Genomic DNA, 24,740 nt, shown 5'->3' on the forward strand with positions numbered 1-24,740 from the left:
TTTTAGGTGGTGTATATATGATTGCTTGCTGAAAAGATCTTTCCATCTCTTCATATGTCCTATCAAATGTCTGAAAATTTTCATACTAAAATATTAAGAAAAAAAAACCAAAAAATTCTTCATGCAAGAAGAGCAAGGGCCACGTGTACTCTGACCCAAGAACAAAAATATTCTCTTGCATGCACAGCCCTAAACAGCAGGGGAGCTTCTGGGTTTCAGAGCTGGCGGAAATACCATACACCCTGCTCAGGAACCAGTAATATGGAATAGAAATTTATCAGGAAACAGAAAGTTGGAAGCAAGGACAAACATGATTAAAGCATTTTCATTCTCTTATTATTATCATAGGAGGAATTATTTTGGGGGAGTGCCTGTTTCATAAATGCTAAATTAGGTACTTAATTAAAATACTAGAGGATAGGCTTTGGGGTTTTATGACTTCCTTATGATATATAGAAATGACTGGTGAACCTGAGATCAGGGGCTGGGTTTCAAACCTGAATCTGCTGCAGGCCCTGGTGAGCTATGAGAGCAAGTGTGTTAGCCATCCAGAGGTGAAGCTCTTGCTTCTGTGATAAGGACACAAAACATGCAGCCCACCTTCCTGGGGGAAGAGTATATGCAAAGCATGTGAAGGCCTTGGGGAGCTCACAGGACCAGTATCATGCCCAAGAGGAGGAACCAATCTTGGGAGGGCATATGAGAAAAAAAAATCTTACTCTTTTTAATACATAAAGCACAAATGTGCATACAGAACATGGAGAGGTACACAATGGATCTATCTCTAGTATTATAATTTCACTACGGGAAGGTGATTGAAGAGGGAACCTCTCTAAAAAGGCTTCTGTGCCCCAAAGATGAACACTTCATTAGGCAAATCTTTCATTTCTACCATTTGCCAGGTTCTGCCCTCCTTTTTCTTTCTTTAGGTATATTAATTTTATCCAGTAGTTCAAACATAGTCATATGCTTACATTTGTAGGAAGCAAAAGATATAAAGCTTCTAGGAGAAGAAGAATGACAGGTATTCTTTGCCTTTTCCAAAGTGTGCATAGTACACTTACCCTGAATACCATGAAACCTTGAAGGAAAGAATTTGCTAACAGAAGAGAGGAATTAAATGACTGTGCTCTCCCAGTCTTCCCCCTCTAGAAATTGAGCAGCAGTGTTAGTCATCCCTTGATTTAATTCGATTCTATTGGGTCCTTCAAGCTCTCTGAGTTTAAGAGGTATGTGGAGAATTTAAAGAGAGTTCTGAGGAGAATCATGAAGATGAATTAAGGATTGGAAAGTGGGGCCTATTAGAAAAGGTTAAAAGAACAAGGATTATTTAGTTTGAGGAAGAGCAGGCAATCAGGTGGCATGGAGATGGCTTCTAATAATGGAATCTTTATTCCCTGGGGAATGGTCTCAGATTCTCACTTGCGCTGAAGACTCAGGAGAAGAAGGCAAAAAAAGTATATGAGGTTAGATATTAGGGGTAAAATTTCTGCCCGTGATTAAATCATGGGTTTTGATTCCCCTTGACAGGATTTCTTATTTTAAAATATGATACCTGTTGGTGGGAAATATCCAAAGCATAGGCAGGCCATCATGTCAGGTTTGAATCCCCTGCTCTGGTGGGAAGCCAGCCAGCCAGCCAGCCAGCCCAGCCTGGTCATATGGCCTCCCTGGGATTTGGCCTGGTTGGAGGAATCAGCCAGCTCACTTGGGGCTCTAGCTTTGGGATGTCAAAGGATGAGGACAAAGCTCCAGCCAAGAAGAGTGCCAGGTCAGAGCCAGAACAGTGTGCCTAATGGGGTTGTACCAACAAGGAGGGCTGATGGTGTGTTCTGGGAGCCAACAGGTGGCTCCAAGGAATGCAAGTGGCAGGGAAGATGTAGCAAGGGATTGAAGGTCCAGAGGAGCTGGTGGGAAGTGTGCTGGAGCCGTGAGAGCTATCCGTGGCTGGGCTCTTGGTGTTCCTGGAAGCCTACTGTGAGGGTGAACCAGAATCCAGGTAGAGGTCCTGGAAAGGTGTCCAGGAAGGTGTTCATTCTCTCAAGGTTCTGGAACTGCCATTCAACATCATTTTTTCTCATCCTGGGTGCAAGTCCGAATCCACCTGCAGAGCTTAGCAAACCTACATGCTCCAGCTCTGGGATTTAGATTTAATGGGAATATCCCTTGGGGTTCTACTGTGAGCAACAGAAATGATTTTGAAGCACACCCCCACCTCCCGAAGAATAAAGGGTAGGAGAAGATGGAGGATGGATAGAAGGATATGAGGAAATTCCCTGCATGGAAAGAAAAGCTGATCTAAGGGCTCTGAGAAGGGTGTGAAATAGGACATCTCCAGGGATCCCCGGTGCAGAACTAAAGCACCTTAGGTCAATAGAGCCTGATAGTTAGGGTACCAGGTAATCGAGCCAACCTCTGCTTTCAGTTTCTATCTGCCTTAATTCATCTTTTAGAAAAATGAGTGCAATAGATGTTACCCACTGGGTAGTCATAAGGATGGCATGGGTTAATATAAGAAAAGAAAATACTTAGAACAATGGCTGGTACCTAGTGACAACTGTTTCTGATGTTTCTTCATGCATGTGAATCAACTCCTAACACCTTCCCTTAGTGGCTTCCATTCAAGTTGCAAATTTCGGGGGCACAGTAGCTGAGTGACTTATGTTGGTTCACATATTCACCCGTTTGTCTACAGAATGTATGGCACCTGGATTTTTGGATCCACTGACAGCAAGTCATGGTCACTTTCCATGTTCTTGAGTCTTCACTTTGCAAATTCAGAAAGCGGGAAGGGAGCAAGTTTTGTTCTAAGCCACAGAAGCATAAAGCACCAAGGATTTAGCTATAGTTACTGACAATCTTGCGTGGATACCACTTTTGAAATTTCAGTGTTCCCCAGAATGGGAGTTTAGGGGCATTAAGCAAACTTGTCTTTGAATAAATCTGTTAGTACCATGAATCTGAGCTCCGTGAAGGATATGTGTCTGGATTTGGGGGCAACAGAGAGGAAAATAAAATTTTAAAATAAAAAAACCCAAGAGACTTTCTCTCAAGAGCTCACATCTAGATCTCATAAAGGCCAACAATCCCAATCTCAGTGAAATGTTGAGGACCTAACATCCTGTTATAAAATTCAGAAGGAGAACAGGAAACATACCTGTCTCGAGACAGCCAGGAGAAGGCTCCCCAAGATGGCAGCATTTGAGCTCTTATCTTTAAAATCCTCTGAGATGCTGCCAGATTAAGGCATAGAGAGATTAGGGAATGAGTATTAGAATTCCAGACAGAGGAAGGAGCCTGTCAAACAATGGCCTACACGTGAGTCACAAGGACATGTTTCAGAAACTAGAAGGAGTTTTGAATCAGGAACATCAAGAATTGGGGAGTGAGGATGTGGTGGGCCAGAGCACATGTGACTTATGTTGGTTCACATAAGTATCACATAACATGAAGACATGTTCTGGATACGCAAGTAAGGGCCCTCCTAGAAAGACTTGTACATCATCCCTGTATCCATTAAATCTATATATATATACTGAGCACCTACTAAATGCCAGTACCATTCTAGACTCTAGAGATGCAGCAGTACACAGAATACAAAATCCCTGCCCTTTGTGTCATCTCCATTTGATTGGAAGAGATTGGCACAAAAAACACATACATATTCAGGTTCTTCAGAGACAGATCTAGTAAGTGGAAATTTATTATCAGGTTTTGACCCCCATGATTGTGGAGACTAAGAAGTCTCACAATATGCCATCTGCAAGCTACATGTGAAGGAAAACTAGTGGTGCAGTGTGAAGGAAGGCCTAAGAGTTGGAGGGCCAATGATGTTGAGTCTAGTCTGGGTCAGAAGACTTAGAATCAGGTGCAGCACGGGCAGGACAGAATGATGCTCCAGCTCAAGGGGTCACCCAGGAGCAGAGCAAAACCATCCCACATCGGCCTTTTTGTTGTATTCAGGCCCTCAGCAGACTATGTGATGTTCACCCACATCGGATTGGCTCATCTGCTTTTCTCAGTCTCCCCAAGTCAAATGTTTACCTCCTTCAGGAACACACTCACAGACACCATTAGACATGTTTAATCAGACATCTGGGCGTCCCATGGCCTGACCAAGTTGACCCATACAATGACCCATCAGAACACACAAGTAAGGTGATAAATGTCATGCCAACAGAGTAAGCCAGAGAAAGAGGGATGAGGTATGCCATAGAGAGGAGATGCCATCTTGAAGTAGGGTGGTCTGGGGGGCATCCCACGGAGTTGTGTAGGTTTGACCATCTGGCAATGGGGAACCAGTGAAGAATGGTGAGCAGAGAGTGATGTGATGAGACTTGCCTTCTCTGACTTCATACTGGAAAACAGATGGGAGGATAAAGTAAGCACTGTCCAGAGACCAGTAGAAAGACTATTTCAAAGGGCTAGGAGAACAGACAGTACATGAACATGGACAGAAAGAAACCATTTCAAGAGCAATTAAGGAATACGTATGATAGAAAGACTTAGTTGACAGACCAAAATGGTTATAGGACAATGGAAGGATCTGGATGACAATGTCTGGTTTAGGCACTGGGCAGATGATGCCCTGGGTGGTGCGTTCACAGGGCTGAGTAAAGGAGGTTGAGCCACCAGAAATGATAGACAGATTTTCCTGGGCCAACCTACCCAGATTCCCAAAGTGGACTTGTTTGGGCCTTTTAACCATTTGAAGATCAACCAGCAATGACAGCAGCCTATATTCTTTCTTGTCTTTGGACAACTTCCCTTCCTCTTGGTGTATGAGATTATGGGCTTTGGCATCAACATTACTCAGATCTTGGCTTAGATCTCATCTCCCCAACTTTTTGTGATCTTTCAGTCAAGGTTGCCATATAGGCCTTCCTCTGCTTACCTGCAAATGGGGACACAGTCATTATATGACCTGCTTTTTGGGATAATGGAAGCACCCACTCCACGTGGAAAGAACTTGTTCAGAGTTGGCTCTGCCTCTGCTTCTTCCAGCCCTGCCCTCAGGGGAGTTCTGAGTTAGGGTCTGTAGGTCTGTTCAGAAGAAGAACCAGGACCAAGACTCAATGGGAGAGGCAGGCCAATTTGTATGAGTGTGTGTGTGTGGATATAGCTGCCCTTCCATTGCTTTCCAAAACTGTCTCTGGGGCACATTTAATCTTCCTCTTTTACGATGCTTATTTTGTACAGTGATTTATCAAATGAAATCTAGGAAATCAGGACTTCCCTGAGGTCCATGCTGGTTCAACATTCAGATAACTCTTCACCTATTTGTCCAAGGGTGTCTTCTGTGCCTGGGGACACTGTGAGTGGTGGAGGTTGCTTCCAGCCCAGTGGTCAGGGCAGAGTTTCAGAACAGCAAGCCTAGAGCAGCAGGGAACTGGCTCATAGTCTGTGTGTGTACATAGCCTAGCTGCTCACTCCCAAGAAATAACTTGCATTTTTTTCTTTAGTGTTTTCATATAGTTTAAATTGTTCAAATTCTTCCAAGTAGGGAGTGGACTCCCTTGTAAATCCTGTTGACATTTTAGTCTGTTCCATTTTATATTCATCTGAGCTGCTTTCTGGATTAATTAGAGGTATTTCACCAGTACTGTCTGCTCTTTTAAAATACCTTTTAAAAATTTCCAGATTATCAAAAGTAAATAGTTCCTGTTACCTCCTTCTTTTTACTCTGTTTTACCTGATGCATTTAAAATATTTGTTGTGTATTTGCATTTTGGTTTACGATTTTTTTTAAGTGACCTTCCTTGGGAACACTCAAAGTTCAAAGTTATTTTATTTCAAAACAGCATTTTCTCACTATTACCATTTGGGGTGGATAGTTCTTTGTTTTGGAGAACTGTCCTGTGTATTGTAGGATGTTTATTAACATCTCAGACCAGTTGTACACCCTCCCCCCAGTCATGAAAATCAAAGCTGTCTTTAGCCTTTGCCAAATGTCTCCTGGGGTGGGGGTGAGGTAAAATCACTTATTTGAGCTCTACGGGTCTAAAGAAAGGTCTTGTCTGTTTATTCTAATGTTATCACTGACTTTTAAATCAAATTCCTAGAAGAAAACTTGAAGGCAGAGAACAAACTGAAAGAGTAAGAACTGCTTTGGCCTCACTTGATACATGTGGGTTCATTTACCTGCTAACGGACTATTTAGATCATATTATTAAACCATGACTTGTGTGTACTTACAGAACTCAGCAAAGCCATTGATGAACTTTTAAGGTTTATTACAGAAAGACTGAATGGTTGATTATATAATATATTCTTATCAAAATGGGAAGAAATGTACTCATCTATACTCTGTCATGTTCAAGTAATGCCAGGAGGAAAAGTAAGCCTCTAGATTCCAAATGGAAAGAAATGGAAATATTTGATGTTTGCTCAGTTTTCATTAATGCACTTTGACTCCAAAAATGTAAATTTTAGTTACTTGCATTTTCTTTCTCTCCTTTTCAGCAGAGATCTTTGATTTCTAATTAGAAAGGAATTATCCACATTTAGTTTTTGTGGATGAAATTGCCCCAATACCACCAGTACAAGTCCCCCTATCAAAAGCCTGCTCTCCCTGAGTCGATCTTTATCTCTGAGAATCCAGCAGTCTAGCTACCCAGTGTAAAAGGTTGCTAAATTGGTTTTTTAAAATTATTTCTGTTAAGTAAAAACTTAACATATACCAGATGCTAAGGGATTATAAAAGCTTTGTTTTTTTCAATAATTGGAAACCTTGTTTACAGAGGACTCACAATATTCTCTAAATGCCTTTGTGTTTCCTGTGAAAGAACTTGTGTTTATCTAGGCAATGATAATCTGACTATAAAGAAAACTCATTTAAGGATTATACATCTTGGCTCTCACTATGCAGCTGTCACTCGACTGTTCTTTCAAGCTTTACAAATGCTGGGAATTCTTCCTTAAAATTAGAAGAATGCATTGGGAAATAAACAGGTAGTTTGGGAATATATATAATTCTAAAGCAGAGAGAAATATTTAAGAGACCCATAAATACCACTACTTCCAGGCAAATTAATTCAAAGTTCTCAGTTGCTAATGTGTGTGTGTGTGTGTGTGTGTGTGTGTGTGTGTGTACGCTGTGATGGTGCTAAGGATCATAACCAGGCCTCACACATGCTAGGCAAGCACTCTACCCCTGAGCTATATCCCAACCCTGTCCTTAGCTAATGTATTGATGGAATTCAGATCTTTTGAAAGAGATTTTAAGGTGTTCTACTCTGGTAAAGAGAAGTTAAAAATCATTCAGATAATCAAATATTTAGCTAAATTGTGGATTTTGAGTAATAGCTCAACATTGATTAGTGTCTACTGGAGAAGCAATGTAGCCCTGTAGTTAAGGGTATCCTGTCTGGCTGGGCCCAGCCACTTACTACCTCTGTGGCCTCTAGCTAGCTATTTAGTGATTCTGTGTAAAAATAACAGTCCTCACTTACCTCATGGGGTTATTTGGAGACTTAAGAGAGATAATATACATGAAACCCTCAGGACAGTTCTTGGCACAGAGTAGCCACTCAATCAATGTGGAACTATTACCACAGTGTTCCAAGTCTCAGAGTTTTTTACAGGCAACATCTCGTCTAATCTCTGAAACAGCCTTATTAAAATAGCACATTTTAAAATTGAGGAAAATGATATGCAAAGAAGTTTAATAACCTACCCAGGGTCGCATAGCAGTTGGATTGACGCTGAGCAAGGACCTGCATCCACATTCTTTGCCTCATTCTGCAAACTTTTAATGAGCACCAACATCCTTTGCTCTGTGAACACTCACTATCTGAATATTTGCTATAATGACTAAAAGTTCTAGCCAAAAAATCCTATCCAAGTTAAAAGACTGCTATACCAAGTTCTCATGTGTGAGAACTCATGGCAGCTTCTCAGATTTTAATGTGCATGTGATGCCCCTTTGATGTGCAGATTCAAGCTCCATGGTGATGTCAATGCAGCTGGTCCCCAGGTCACACTTTGAGCAGCAGGGCATGGGACTGTGAGTGTGGGCTTCTTTTGTGGCTCAGTGTCCTCTAATTGGCCTTGAGTTTAAACATACTACACAATTTCTTTACCTTTCCCCTGAGGCATGAGTCCCCCAGCATTTGTTTAGACCAGGCACCTGAGGGCACTCCCTACTCAGGTCCAATTAGAGAATAACTTTCTAATCTTGGGCAATATTATTTCATTGTTTATTTTTATTATAGTATACCCTCAGTGTCGAAGGATAATGAAATTCCCTTCTATTCTGCTGCACACTGAACATCAGCATACATACTCATTACTCCACTAAGTATTAAATAATTAAGTAATCAGTCTTTAAATATTTTATACCATGCAAAAATCTATATGGTTGGATAGTTATTTATAGCATTTTAGTGATATTTATAAAATTGATTTTGGGATGCTGGAAAATGGTTATTTTTTTTTTCTCTGTGAAGTCATGGAATATAGGGCTATTGTTTGAAACTCCGCTGCCCAACACATTTTGTAGGAATGTGTTAGGTTGAGATAATGAGTCTGCCTCTGCACACTCTGGGCCAGACATAGGAGACATCCTGAGAACATAATGATGATGCAAAACAAAACTGATGTCTCAGAAAACTCACAGAAAGTGGGCGCAGTGGTGAGTGTCTGTAGTTCTGACCACTCAGGAGGCTGAAGCAGGAGGATCACTTGAGCCCAAGAGAACAAGGTCAGTCTGGGCAACACAGAGACCTATTCTCAAAAACAAAACAAAAACCTTACAGAGTTGTTAGAGAAGAAACGGGCAATCATATATTTAAAAATCAGTGAGGTGGTGTTTTGTAATGGAGACAGGTAAAAGGAATTCTGAGAACACAGGAAAGAATGCACTGGCTCTTCCTTTGACACAAAGGGGATCTTTTCTGGATACCAGAAGCTGGTATTCATTGAACACCTCTGTGTGCCAGGCACTGTTGCAGAACATGCTACACTTACTTAACAATTACAACAACACAATGAGTTTTGTTAACAGTCCTGTTTAAAAGGTGAGGGAACTGAGAGAGGGAGAGAGAAAATAGTCACCTGCTTAAAGACAGGTAGATTGGGCGATAATACTAGGCAGTTTGAGTCCAGACCCTGCTCCTCAGCCATCATGCCCTCTGCCCTTCTGAAAGACAATTCAGGACCTTGAAACAAGAACATATGAAAAATGATGGATGTATTGGGGTGACTACACATATGAAGTGCGGTTAATTCAGTTCACATTGGGTCTAGGATGGACCATGGGGTGGGGATGCCAGAGCTGGAAGCTGGGACATCTGTGTTGGATTCACATGCGTGGAACATATGTGTGAACTGTATGGACAGGATTGGACAGGACCCAGATCATCCTAAGCAGTCATGGTGTTGGCAAATAACTTTATTTGAGATGTGACAATAAATTCATGAAGTAGATCTTATTATAACATACACATTATATTGTACCAGGATCCCCCATCAGATATCAAAGTCCACATACTCAAACCCCTTATATAAAATGGCATAGAATTGGCACATCATCTGCAGACAGCCTCCCAAACACTTTAAATCATATCTACGTTACTTATAGCACCTAATACAATGCCCACTTCTCTCTTCATTCACATGGACTCAGCATAGCACTTGGCATGCAGAAAATCCACATTTTGCTTTTTGGAACTTTCTGGAATTTTTCCCCCAAAATATTCCAATTGGTTGAATCTGGAGATGAACAACTCAAGGATAAGGAAGGTCGACTGTGATACCTGAGCATGATACCCTTCTGGCAGTCAGGTTGGAAAGCTTTCTTTTATTTCCACCAAATTCCCATTGCTCAGAGAGTATTAGGAATCGCTCTTGGAAATACCTACAGAACAAGTCACAGTGAAAATCTTATCTTGTGAACATGCCTTATTTTTGTCTCAAATGAATTCCTAATGTGATCACTCACCCCACTTATGGGAATGCCTCTGAATAACTTAGGCCTGTTTGCTGAAATAACATCCTTTATCAAACCCATTCTCAAAAACCAAAGATATATTAGTAATTCTGACTTTATTATATGCTTTGAAATCATGTAGGGGGATCTGATTAAATAGCACATCACATTCCCACCCTCAGCAGGCTCAGCTGGCCCAAAGTGGGGACCAAGAATCTGCAATGTTAAACAAGTATGCCAAAATTTCTGTTTGGAATGACCAGACAACTTTGAGAAGTGCAGCTGAAAGAACGTTCAAGAAAAGCAATATTGCATTCGAGGCAATTCCAAGCATGATTTAACCAACAGGGACAATAAGGCATGTACTGCCTGCTTTGATGCACTAGCTTCCTGTAGATGATGCTTTTTTAGAATAAAATGCTCAGTTACATTTTTAAAAAGAATAAGTTGGAGAGTCTTGCCCGCATCCCCCACAGGTGATGGAAATAGGGTTCCCCTTGGTGGTGTGGGCTGGCTATGGAATAAAAGCTAGGAAAAATAGAATGATGAAAAAAACCACAGGACATAGAAAATATTTTCAGAAAGCGGGGGCAGGAAAGGCTAGCTGATCATATGGATAGAGCTTCTATACCCTGGCAAAATGGAGCCAGAACTTGCTTTATTTATATTAGGACATCAAAGGCAGAGAGAAGGTTTCAAGGGTGGAGTCTTGCTTGTGTTGTCTTGCAGTCAGTAAATTGATTGACATCTCAGCAGGTGACACCCATCTCAGGTGCTATGTGGGTCACAGCAGATCAGAAAAGAGATTCACATTGTCCTTGGGCAATTAACCAGAGGCACTGTCCACTGGTCATTCCCAGACAACAGATATCTCTATCCATGAGTCTTCCATGTGTGGTGACCCATATGCATCCCTGGACGGCTCATGACAAGAGAGGGCACAATGGCACATGCCTGTAATCCCAGGGACTCCGGAGGCTGAGGCAGGAGTATTGCAGGTTTGAGGCCAGCCTCGGCAACTTAGCAAGACCCTGTCTCAAAATAAAAAATAAAAAGGGCTGGGAGTGGTAAAGTGCCCCTGGGTTCAATCCCCAGTACCAAAAGAAAAAAAAAAGTCAGCCTCCATTCTGCATGATCATATCCTGTATACCAGATGCCCTGTGCCTTGAGAAGGATCCATTCCATGTCTTTGCTCACTCAAGTAAACCTGGACTTGGACTTTTTTTTTTTTTTTTTTTTTTTTTTTTTTTTTTTGGTGAGGTTGGTCCCAGGAATTGAACTCAGTGGCACTCAACCACTGAGCCACATCCCCAGTCCAAAAGTGGATATTTATATTTAGAGACAGGGTCTCACTGACTTGCTTAATGCCTCACTTTTGCTGAGGCTGGCTTTGAACTCACAATCCTCCTGCCTTAGTTTCCTGAGCCCCTGGGATTACAGGTGTACACCAGTGTGCCCAGCTGGACTTGGCCTTCCTTAAGGAGGGGTGTCCTCTGTGAACCAGGAAAATCATCTTAGGACAGCATTAGAGGATCTAGTAATTTTTCTGCAAATTTTCCCCTTTTTCTTAAAAAAAGGTGAGTTTCTCCCACTCCTTGGAGTTGGCTCACTAATTTCCAAGAGCAGGCAGGCAGAGCTGACCTCCATCAGTCTTTTGAAGTGGCTCAGCTCACCAAGGTGGCTCCAGCTGCTGTAATAGGATAGTCACAGGGCCAGGAAGCTCCAGACTTAGCCTTTATTCATGTCATGATACACTACGTTTATTGCACCTTCCTGAATCTGTCCTTTCCTAAGGTAATCCTTCATTTTGTATGAAGCAAGTTACTGGATTTTAACCAACATGATTCTCAATGAGAATATAAGAACTACTAGGTTGCCTTACCTCTTCTTATCACACTATCTTCATGGAGAGTCTCTCACCCTCACTGAAGAGACTCCTACACACCCAGGAGCTGAAATTCAGTGCTACAGCTTCTTTCTTAAAAAAAAAAAAAAAAAAAATCCCAAGTCTCACAGGATGGCCCTGAATCCCATACAGAGTGGGCCCCTGGAGTGAGCGGGTGGGTCTCTGTAACACTACTGGGTCAGAGTGCAAAGTTGCCAGTCTCTCCAGACAGGTCCCTTGGCTCTGAGAGACAAGGGTGGCAATGTGGCTCAGAGCCCTGTGGATTTGGTCTGAATGCAGGAGTTCATTGTGGATGTTCTATGATTTGGGAGGTCACAGCACTTAAAAATTAAACACTTGACAGGTTTAAAGCTCAGTGCAGTGTAGGAGAGACTATATTTAGGTTCCTGTGAGCAAAATATTTAGAAAAAGGAAGAAGTGTTTATTCATTTTTTTTTAATCCCGGCCATTCTTTTTCTCTCTCTTTAATATGAACTATATTTTCTGTAAGGACTGCAGAGACAACAAAGTGAAAAGAGATTCAATCAGATTGCTGTCAAAACAACTTCCACCAGTGGGAGAGTTGGTCAGAGCGCTGACCGCATCTTCCATCTCTTCCTGCTCTCTTCCTGTGTAGGTCCTGCCAAATTCAGAAAAGAAACCATGCTTCCTAGTTAAATTTGAATTTCAGGTAAAGAGAGCATAATATTATAATATTATAATATTATTGCCTTCAGCAATATTTGGGATCTCTTTTCTGGCCTTGTTCCACCTGTACCCTGTTCCATGCCACGTGATGCTCTTCTTTTATATTATAGTACTGTTTTTTAACACAGAGGATTTGACCTTCAATTGGATCAAAATCTCCTCTGGGCAGGATCTTACTTGGAAGACCTTGAGGCACCATGACTGTTGACTGCCCTCTTTGGGGACCTGTATTAGATTCCTCCTTGTGTCTCCTTTTGACTGCAAATGCTGGACACCCTGCATTCCCTGTAGCTGTTCTTCCTGCATCTGCAAGGTCGTCACTTCAGGAACAGTGACAGGGCTGAGCACAGAGCCCTGAACCTAAAGAGTGTGCTGTATATTTTTATGATTGATGAAAGAACTGAAAGTAATTTGTTGTCTTGTTAAAAGCCAATTAAATTCGACATTTGCTAATCACTTACCTGCATGTCAGGAGTTAGTAGTAGGCTCTGTCCCATGCTGTCTATGGGAAGTTAGATTAATTACTCCTTCCCTTTTGGAAAAATGAGAGGGTAGAGGAAGGGAGCAGAATGGGGAGCTACCTCTGGATTTTGGGAATTTGTGTTATGGCTTATCTAAGAAGATGGGAATAAAAAATTATCTTTCTATAGAGGGAATCATTTCAAATTTTGGAATACTACCTCTCCAAGAATGGAGAGAGATTTTGCCATTCATTATATTTTGTCCACTTCCATCAGTTTTCTAGTTCTAGATTGTTTCTGTGGCCAGGTGTAGTGGAGCATGCCTGTAATCCCAGAAATTCCCAAGGCTGAGCCAGGAGGATTTCAAGTTCAAGGCCAGCCGCAGCAACCTAGGAAGGTCCTAAGCTACTTAGAAAGACCCTGTTTCAAAACAAAATATATAAAAAGGGCTGGGGATGTGGCTAGTGGTAAAGTACTCCTGGGTGCAATCCCCAGTACCAAAAAAAAAATGTTTCTGGGGCACATGGATGTTGGAATCACATATCAATGATATCATAAAAATGAAAAAGAACTTTGAAAGCCAGTGGAATAATATAAATGACCAAATGTCCAACTCACATTAAAAAGCTTGCTAGTATGTAGAGTAATTATACACATCATTTACAGAAAGGCCATCAGATAATACAGTGCCTTTGCACACACTTTGTGCTTCTGTTAATGGTGTTATTTAAATCTTCCTTCATGAAGACATGAAGCAGGCTTTAAACCTTGAAGATTAGGAGTTATGAATGCCCCTCTTGGTTGAGTGTTTTTCAGGTATAAAATGCACAGAAGAGTGAACACGTATTTATAGGTGTCTAGATGATTAGTTTAGTGCCAGCTAGGATTGTCCTAGGCAGAATTGTAATCATGGTCCTCAGAGCCTCACCTCCCCTTTTTGCTTCTCCTTGGTCTGTGGTATCCTGCCACCTACTCAGATCCTCTACATCCTTTGGAGGATGGAGGTAGAGCAGGAAACTGCCCAGCACTTGAAATATCACCACTGCGCCTACTCATGAGTCCTGCTAAGAAAACAGCCCATCTGATTGTAACTGGAAATAACTGTAGACAAAATAGCTGCCAGGCCCATACTCAACTCCAATGAATAAACATAAACCTGCTGTCATATGTACAACCATCGATAAAAATCCAAAACTTAATGTGCTTCAACTACATTTCCAGTGTTCCTGGAGTTAGAGTAGAGCAAAAGCCAAACATAAGAATTCATGTCAATTTTTCACCAACTCCAACACTATAAACATAGGAAAGTACATATGAACAGGGATTACCCATATAGGGAGTCAAAATTCAATATGATAACCCCATGACTAAAGCCATGGTCAAAAAGTCTTTCTGGAAGTTTGAGATTTTTAAAGATGTGAATCTTGTCCTCTGTATCCTGTACCTCTGATGTCAAAGGAATTTCAGCTCATTAGCCATTTGTTAAAAAAATGAGAATGTTGGAATATTGATGTTATTTGGAAAGAGACCAAATTAAGCTTCTTTGCTTTTTAATCCAGGTGAATTCCTTGTTTTTTTAAATAAATGCATAACAAAACAATTAGATGAAGATTGAAATAAGTGAAGTTTTATTCATGATAGAAATATTTGTTTTGCCTGTTAAGATGAAACCTTATAATATCTTTATAAATTCCTTAATATTAAGAAAACATCACTCTTTCCTCTGAAAATTCTTTTATTGGTGATTACGTTTGGGAAGGAAATGAGCCTAATGAGTAGAGAAATGTAATAAATCTGGATCATTCCTACCACAAGATAGTGGAATGTGTTGATTAACTCCATAGCTTTGTGGATTTCTGATTTGGGGAATAAAATCTGTAACAAAATTACTTCTGGGACTCCCATTCTGTTTATTTGAATAGCATTTTTATCTAGCTGATTTGAATTCAAATACATTATTAATATTTTTCTTCTTTTTAATATAGGTGGAAAACAGACCAAAATATTATGGAAGAGAGTATGTATCATACTATTCTTTGTTTTAATAATTTAATAAGTAGTCGCTTCATGTGTCTTTTAAATATTAAATATTAAATATTCTCTAATATATGATCTTCATCACATGTCCATTGTGCATGAGTTTCATAATAAGAATAAATGCAATCAGACTCCTTTGTATTGAATCTTCTTTATAACACTCAGGTACTTGGTTTCCATTAAGGTGGGAGGGAAAGCGTCTCACGCTGCCATTCTCTCCACAAAAGCAGCTTTCGAGTGCCTGGCGAGTACTTGAAATGTAAGGCAGCATTTTTCATAATTGAGGCTCTCTGTTAGGGTTTTATTTCACTGTCTACCTGGATACAATATAAACATTTGGGGTGTCAAAGACCATACACTGCAGCTGAATTCTTTGCTTTCATGTCCCTTATGAATGCAGTGGTCAGAAAAGGCACCCCATTTCCCTGCAGGCTTGTAAAAACCAAAGTAGTGATTGCTCCCCACTTGGATTTATTAACCAGATTGCTATACACCATCATTTTTCTCCTTCCCTTTTTTTCCTTTTTTTATTCTAACTCTTGTTTCACTTTCTCAGAAACAAATATGCAAACAAATTTGTAGAAGAAGCAAAGCCAGTATGCATGACCATAAAAATACCTAATAGGGAGAGGGTGTTGGGGGAGAAGAGATGCACGGGTTACTTTTCTTCTCATGTTCAACCTGGAGGCGTGATACAGTGAGGTTTCTTTCAAATCCACCTCCCAAGCTCTCACAGCCCATCCAAGATCTTTCCCCTGTTATTCCCCCATCTATCAAAGCCTCATCTTCATGATTAATGACCCTATTAGTGACCCCAGCCCAATGTTCCTTCCTAATTGCCACAGCTGCATTTCAGAACCTTCCTTGCCAAGCTTTGGGAATTAGGCCAGCCCCTCCCGAAATACCTGCTCAGGAACGCACATCCACCCCTACGTCCCTAACGTCCAGTCTACGTTGTAGCATGACTATGTTTCTCAATATAGGGATTTGTGTTTTGCTTGAAAATAGAACAATTGATTTTAAGAAGGAGAAAATGAAACCCTACCATGCACAATTTTGCACATGAATTCCAAAAGGTACTCAATTGGGCATTTTCTTTTTTGCATCAAAGTTTGGTTGAATAACCCTTTAGTTCACATGTTCAACCCCAAGTACATTAAAATCTATAAAGAGAGGAGACCAAAGAACCATTTCCTTAACCACAAAAAGAAACATTTTGTATCAGAGGAGAATTAACCTAAAACCTTCAGATTCTTTGCTTGTTTTTTTTTCCTCTTATCTTCCACTCAGAAATTAATAGATGCTGTATTCAGGAAATGCCCGTGCATATCTCTTGTGAATGAATCACAAGAAATTCTTAACAATGGATACTTTTAGGGAAAGAGAATCCTCGCTTCAGTCCTGTTAAAAATTTCATTTCTTTTGTACATTTCAACATTTGTGCCTTTCTACATTTGAATGTTTAAATTTTCCAACTATGCACAGGTATTACTTTTGTTTTTAAAAATTCAATACGTTAATATTTTGGAAAAATAAAAACAATAGGAAAATAGACAGTAGAAAAACACCCAGAGCCCCATGACAAAAGAGAATCATTGTTCCCCTTTTCCCTTCATCTCTTTCTTTCTGGTCTATAGTACAAGGTCCATACATTGCAGATACTTGGGCTTTTTGAAACCGTGCATAAAGGGGACAATGAGCCACAGAGTGGATCTTCAGGGACACAACACAGTCATTTTCTCCTTTTGAACGATTGGATTTAACTCAGTTCTTGACAGTGTTCGTCTGCTGCTGGTGATCACTTAAGCTTGTCCATCTAGGGGAGTTAAAATGTAGCTGCTTTCACATGAACTGCCAACTCCAGACCCTCTTCTTCCCTTTCTCCTGCCCTTCTCCCCCAGGGCAGGATGCCAGGTCCCTGTGCCCCACTCTGTGTGTGCCTCATTCTATTGTGGTCACCTCTGTCCTGCCTTAGGTGTATCCTGGACTTCCCAACCTCAAACCTTGTGACACCAGCTTTTTGACCTTTCTGATTATTTTGTAGGAAACTTTCCAATGTCCCCCACCTGTCCCTGCCCATCTTCCTCCCACCTCTGTCTTCCCATCCCCTATCTCTCTCACCTAAGAGGCCACCCTCAGATCTCTTTGCCCCAGTTCATGCCTCACAGGCAGCTTCACCACCAGCTTTGCAGGGTCCAATGGCCTCATTCACAATCAACGTCCCAAACACCTCTGCTCCGGGATCCCCATAATCTGACCTGCCAGCTCCATTTCCTTCCTTACTGTGCAGGGCCTGCTGAGACCCCCATGAGCCTGGCTCTGTAAAAACTTCCGCCTCTCCCTGCCTCAAAGACTAGGGACACTGGTCTCCTTTGGGGCAGGTGGGTCCCTCTTAATGTTACAGCACTTTCATCCTCAGTCCAGAAAAGCACTGCTCCCAGACCTCCAGGCTCTGACCCTTGAGATTTAAAAGCAGGATTTAGGAAGCCAGGAAACCCTTCTCCCCCAAGCTATCACTGCATTAGACATAAGAGCCACACCGGGAACTTAGAGCCATACCCTCCTCTGGCCTTGCTCCCCAGGACAAAGGTGTCAACTTAGAAGGTCTACTTTGAAAGAATAGAGGCAATTAGGAAATGTATACTGTGGCAGGCATCCCCCACACCACCACCAAAAAAAATAAAATAAAAACAAAAAAATGCTGTCCTACTACATTGTCCTGATACTTGATCTTTGCATTTCTGGGGGAGTAGAAACATAATGTGTCTAGCTGACTTTCCCTTTCCCCTCTCCCTTCCAAGAATGTAAGGATGATTTTCTTGGTTCGGAAAATTCCTTCTCTGATTTATTCCTCAATTCTCCAAGATTAGTTAATTCTAGAAAGAGATGTTGGTCCCTCTCCCAGGAGCCTGGAGTCCCTGGGCCTTGTCCTTACCCCTCACCCCAGCCCACCTTCCTCTAAAGCATGGATTGATCCAAGGAATAGGGGTGAACAGCCTTCTCTACTTAAAGGCAGCAGGGAAAGGGTCCGGTGCCTGAGTCAACCCCCACCTCACCCCCTCCCTCCCTGACTGCTGTCTATTCTCAGACAATAGCCTCCAAGGTCCACATAGTCATTGACCAAGCCCCAAATCCTCCTGGATAACCCACATTTTTCTACATGCATTTTTATTATTTTTTTAATGGTAGAAAAAAAAGATAAATGTTACCTTAAAAAAATTTAAAAAGGTACATTTTCCAAACACATCCCTAAGCGATTTACTCTCAAAATGCAAAGGACCAAAGAACTGGAAGGATGTTGATTACAGCCAGCACATCTTTCCAGAAAATAAGCCTCTAGAATTAACAATGCCCAGCACCTGAAGCAAGCAGGTTGCTAATCAATAAGTGTTCATTTGCAATCAGGATAACACATAGTTCTCTGTGTTTGAGCTGAGAGCTAAATTGGTAATTGCTCTTTTGTTATTCCCCATGGTTAAAAAGAGAGCTCTAACCTGGCTTTTTGTTTCAACTTTTAGTTTCAGCTTATGATCAAAGACAATAGCAGAAAGCCAGGTGGACTGGCTGCCCTTCCTTGCTTGCCTCCTTGAATACTTATTACCTGTTTGAAGCAGGCTGGGGGGTAGTCCTAGTGGGTCTTCCAGATGTGCACTAGCCACGCCCCTCTCCATCCAGTGGGAGTTGTAGATTCTGGGTGGCCTTCACATCCTTTTTAGCTTAACTCTGGATCTCTACTTAGCACTTGGTGGTCTTGTTCCCCCAGGTTTCATGGAATCATCTCCCGGGAGCAGGCGGATGAGCTCCTTGGAGGCGTGGAGGGTGCCTACATCCTCCGAGAAAGCCAGCGGCAGCCAGGATGCTATACGTTGGCTCTAAGGTGAGCTGTGCTTCCCTCATTGTTCATGGCTTCATAAGTGGTTTTACTTATGCTTTTCCCATTTTAAAAAATTCTGGTAAAATATGCATGACATAGAATTGATCATTTACCATTTTTACTCTTTATAAGACATTTCAGTAGCATTAAGTACTTTCTCAACAATGTTCAACCATCCCCACCATCCATTTCCAGAATTTTTCAGTTATCCCAAACAGAATTTCAGTTCCCATAGACAGTCACTCCCTCTGTACCATTTACTTTTTATTTTTACTTTGTTACAAAGCAACAGCGATATATCAAAGGAATTTGTGTAAATTTTCTTGGCCACAGATGTTATGGAGTTATCAGGTATGAACACAGGGGCTCTGTTTATGGACACAGAGCACCTTAGGGAATTATCTGAAAAATTAGTGTTCCTACAGCTACTTCTACCTGAGACATTGAGCTAGTTGACAGAGCAAGGTCTCAGTTCCCAGCAGCCCTTGTCCAACCATGTGCAGGCCTGATAAGACCTGCTGGGTCTTGTTTGTACACAGGGCTATCTCGGGGATCACCTTGACCCCAAAAGTCATCATCAGGCAGTCCCAAAACTGCATGCCAACACACCAGCAGAGCAGGGTTCTCCTGAGCCTTTTACATTATTAGTATTGAACGACAATATTTATTTTTTGCCTCTCCATAACTTGATCAAATATTTTATCCATTTAATCCTCACCACAATCCTGATGAGGAGTGGGGGAGGTGTCCAATTCCAGAATCAAATTGTCTTCCATAAGTTCACTCTGAACTCTTTGGGATTGGAAGACCTTTCTCATAGAAGGAATAGGAGCAGTGGACATACATCCCAGGCCAGTCCACAAAAGGGTGTGTATTCAGGGCACCACCTCAATATCGTGGCCTTGGAAAGAAACTATCCAAGTCACAACTGGGCATGTCTAGAACACATCTGAAGTGAGGTAATGGTGAAGAGAACTTCAAAAGCTATCAGGTGCTCTAGATATGCCATGTACTTTCCCATCTTCCAGCACCTGAGCAGCAAGAGCTGGCAGTCCCCGTGGGGAACCCAGCAGGAGCTGTGAGATGAAGGATTAGGTCCTTAGGGAACAGCCAGGGATAAAGGCAGGAACCCCATAGGTGAGGTTGCTGGGATGCCAGTAATGGTTGTACTCTAAGCTCACCTCTGGTATCGCTCTTCTCCTGCACTAACTGTGCACGCTGGTGGTGTTCAAAGATGTAATAATAAGTGAACATCAGGGTGAGTGGTGGTGCCGTTGCTTGCAGAGGTAATTGCCAATTCCCATTAAAGTATTTTATAGGTAAGATATCTGTAAATGAGGTGCCACCCTTGACTTTTACAGATGAGAATGCTCTGACTCAATGGCCTGTGTGACTTATAGGAAAAGTGACCCCAAATGACTATGGGGGGTTAAATCCAACCTCCACCTCACCCCCAGACATGAAAGAAACCTCCAGTCAGTAACCCCAACTTTTCAGGCCTCAGTCACCTCTGCTGTCAAGTAGGGACAGAAACTGAACCCACCTGGAAGGGTCTCTGAGATCATTAAATGTCAAGTGCTTAGGCCTGTTTTTTGCTGAGGCTGTTGTCCCTGTTCCTCACTGTTCCTGTCCTCTCACTGCTGTGATCCCTTGTTCTCTTGGGGCAGGTTTGGAAACCAGACCTTAAACTACCGGCTCTTCCACGATGGGAAGCACTTTGTGGGTGAGAAGAGGTTCGAGTCCATTCATGACCTGGTGACGGATGGCCTGATAACGCTGTACATAGAAACAAAAGCTGCCGAATACATTTCCAAGATGACCACAAATCCCATCTACGAGCACATCGGGTACGCCACTCTACTCAGAGAAAAGGTGTCCAGAAGGCTGAGCAGGTCTAAAAATGAATCAAGAAAAACGAACGTCATGAATGAAGAGCACACACCAGTAGAAAAGGTGAGCTGTGTTTGAAAGAAGCAGCCTTTCTGTTCTTGGTTTGTGCTGAATAAGAAAGTGGTTCATGGTAGATGTGATTTGCCAAAATGTTGGAGGAGACCCAGCTCCACCCAAAGAACTCTAGAATTCTTGCTCCAAAGGGACCTTAGAAATCTTCCAGCTCAACCTCCTCATTTTCCAGGTGAGGAAACCGAAACCAAGAAATGTTAAGTGATTTGCTCACACACATACAGTCAGAGCCAGGACTTGGACACACAATTGTTTTTTAATTTATTTGGAGTTTGAAAGTAAAAAATAATGTTTAATGGTGAATCATCAGGAAGAAACATGTTTCTAGTTGCCATTTGAGATATCACTCGTTCCATCTCTAGCTCTGCCCAGCAAGCCAAATTCATAGTTGTGTTTGCCTCTCCTAGGACTGGATGACCATCCATGAGCCTTGAGTTGAGGGTGTAGCTCCATGGTAGAGCATTTGACTAGCATGTGTGAGGCTCTGGATTCATTCCCCAAAACTGCAAAACGAAAAATGTCAATCAATCCTGGCCCATTAGCAGTCACAATAGCTATCCCTGGGAGTCTTAGAAAGACAGGCTGTCCCCCACCGCAGATGAGCATTATCATGCTCAGCTAGGGATTGGAAAAGCCCTGAGTGGTTGACAGTGTGAACTGGGAGTGTCATAGCAGGACATGGTGGAGGTCTGACTTTCATCCTCAGTAAGTTGCTATTTGAAAGACATCGCCACAAGTTTGCTTGCAGATTCTTGGGATGTGCCCCTTTGGGGACCATCTGCTTTGACTGAATGAAAGTGTCAGCCAGCCATACCGTCACCCCCACTGAGTCTGTGCTAAGCCCTGCTTCTACAGCAAGGTAGGACTGGTACAGAGATAAATAAGCCAGGCAAAATGGCGAGCACTGCTCCTTCTGGTGGTTGCTAATTGTTAATTAAGCCAGAACTGGCCCCCTGTTGTCCAGGGTTGGTGGAAGGTAAAGAAACCTCAGGTTGACTGACTGGGCATCTGCATCATCCTTGGAGATTCACCAGAAAGCCCTGAGATGGAGAGGGCAGAGGGAGGCAGCGGTGGACCTGTTGGCAGAGAGGGATGATGTTAATTGATTTGCTAATTGCGCTTCAGAAGAGAGCCTTCCCCAGAATCACATCAGCTGAGCAGCTGGCCCATGAAAAAATAATTTGCCATTTTCTTTTTATAACCCCAGTGTCTCCACAGCACCTGTGTATTCTTTAGTAAAAAAAAAAAATTAAAAAAAAAGATCTGGGAAATTGTAGCGTTGCTGATTGTTTGCATTTTAACCAGAGAGAGGAGAAACTTGAGTCCCCAACTTTCTGGGTTTGTTCTGGTACAGTCAAGAGCCATTCCTTAGTCTGTCTGCAAAATCTGTTCAAAAGTAATTTCGAATAGAAAATCTGGAAGCTGACCTTCCTGGCCATGACAAAGCAGAAGATGAATTATAAAATAAATCTCTGAAGTGGTGTTTATATTTCTGAATCAGAGAGCAGTGCCACCAGGAAAAACAATCTATTACAAATGGCAGGTTGTGCAACAGAACTCGTCAGGGAAAAGAGGTGGGGAGAGAGGCCACCCCTTCCATGTTGGGGATGGAAGCTTAGATCCTGGATGTTGGAACTGATCCTTCTAGATCATTGTCCTCCCCTGAGAGGAGCGTTTGCTCGATAGAAGCTGATATTTCTGATACTGCTATTGTGAAATTAGTACCACGAAACATACTCTTTTCTATAGATATTTTGGCTTTACTTTTAAAAAGTGGAGGAGATGAATAATCAGATTCATAATCGTGTTGAATGAGTTACCCAGTATACTTTCATCTTTGGGGAAAATAAAGGCAAATAAAGAAAATATGGAAAGAAGAAGTTCAAGTTCAGCAAGTGCTTTGATGGACAGGTGCCATCAGTGTGGATTTTCTTGGACACTAATGATGTGATATCTGGCTTTCCTGGGGAATACTCTGGACACTGGGTCTGGTCACTTGCTGGCAGCCACTCATTCTGTTAGTAGTTTGTTAAGTAACTTGGTAGAAATCCCATCTGTTTCTCTCTGACTGGTATTGACAAGTGGAATTATTAAAAGTCCCAGTCTTGCCAGAAATTGTGTGTCCCTTAAGGGCGGGTCAATGGCTTGTTGCTGTGAAGGCAGGGACTAGAGATGAGCTACTGGAAACTTGAATGGATTGACTGAGAAGAGCCTGGGGTACTTATCTGCTTCAGTGATGGTGCGTCTTGAAAGTTTTAATGAGTAAAATGGGTAGATTTCTCAATATTTCTTAAATGCAGAACACACCATTTCTGTTTCCAGATTACTCAAATGTTCCCCCATTCATTTTATTGACCATTTCCAAATGAATCCAGAGAGACTGTTATCTGTGAATCCAAGAACATTAACAGTGCTAATTGGCACAAAGATTTTACTTACTCCATCGGATTTGAGTGGTTTCCAGATTTATCTGCTGTCAAGAGTGTTAGCAGTGAACTTGATTTTAATAACTGTGGATGAGATGGGGACATGGGGAAGATGCAAAAAAAAATTAGCAATGGTTAGCCAATCGCAGTTGGTTTCCTTTCTGATTCTCTTTTTAATTGGTTTTTAAAACATTATGATGTGTAAGAACCACTATTTGGTGTATTTAATTAAAATGCTTATGTCTGATACAATTTCCTATATGTCAAGTATTTAGAATTTATTCTAAAGCTGGGTTATCTACTGACCTTCAGAAATTGCTGTGAGCAATGTAAGAGTAACAACAGGATTTAACATTGGTTCAGACATTTATAGTTCATAAACAGATTTCACATATGTGAAATAATTACCCATTTTATCCTTGGAACTGCTTAGCTAGGTTCATAGGCGGGAAACACCATCTCCATTTCATTAAAATGTTCACAGAGGCAGCATGAGGAATCAAACCCAGGCTTTCCAATTCCAAGTTTGGAGCGTCTTAAATCTACTGAGCAGCTGGGCCTCATTCAGTCCTGATTGCCTTTATTGCGTTAAGTAAATATCCTTGGTTTTGGCCATCCTACATCCACCATGCTAAAAGTCACTCAGTCTTTACATGATCTGTGTTTGAAAACACACTGCCATTCCCAGGCGTATGAACTAACCTTTCTTTTTAAACTATCCTACTGAACCACAAACATGTGACAAATAATGTTTTCAACAGCACACTTATATTAATTAAATACGGTTTCCATATTAAAGTGCATTTCTGTTTTACTGGGAAAAAAACATCTGTACCTTTGATATAATAAAACACATTTAAAAATATATGAATTGAATATCCTTTATCCAAAATAGTATTTCAGATTTGGGAGCCTTTTAGATTTCAGAATCCTTACATAAACTATATCAATTGCCCATCCACAATCTGAAAATCTGAAATCCAAAGGCAAGATGAGGAACCTGACCCACACTAGATTTTGGAGCATTTTGGATATCAGATTTTTGGATTAGGATTGCTCAATTTGTATCATATTGTATCCATTCACTTCACTATGTTTTACAGCAGCCAAGGTTAGAAAACAATCTGAATACCCATCAACTCAGGGCTCTTCAATGAATTATGGCACCTTCCTGTAACAGAATGCCATGCAACACCTGGAAAGGAATGAGAATCCTGACATAGGCTGAAACAGAAAGATCCCCTGGCCAGAAAATGAAAAAAGCAACTTGTGATATCATATGTATGTACAGTATGTATATTTTGTGTAAATTAGGAGAAAAATCTATCATATATATGTCCTTTCCTGGCAGATCATAAAACTTCCTTTGAAGAACACAAGAATTAGTGTCATTGGTTGACTAGAGGGAGAGGCAGAGGGTATTTGAAAGGGGTAAGTGTGGAAAGGAAAATTTTCCCTG

At 41.5% G+C, this 24,740-nt stretch overlaps 1 protein-coding gene across 1 annotated transcript in view; it reads left to right on the forward strand.

Moving 5' to 3' along the window:
* The window catches only part of Chn2 (chimerin 2), a 300,787-nt gene that overhangs the window by 177,437 nt on the left and 98,610 nt on the right, over window positions 1-24,740 (forward strand). Inside the window, exons 4-6 of the mRNA XM_077796763.1 lie at window positions 14,968-14,999; window positions 18,783-18,896; window positions 20,561-20,846. Coding sequence (XP_077652889.1) covers window positions 14,968-14,999; window positions 18,783-18,896; window positions 20,561-20,846 — 432 coding nt within the window. The remainder of the gene's footprint in view (window positions 1-14,967; window positions 15,000-18,782; window positions 18,897-20,560; window positions 20,847-24,740) is intronic.

The sequence above is a fragment of the Urocitellus parryii genome, chromosome 3, assembly GCF_045843805.1.
Source record: "Urocitellus parryii isolate mUroPar1 chromosome 3, mUroPar1.hap1, whole genome shotgun sequence".
Classification (NCBI taxonomy): Eukaryota; Metazoa; Chordata; class Mammalia; order Rodentia; family Sciuridae; genus Urocitellus; species Urocitellus parryii.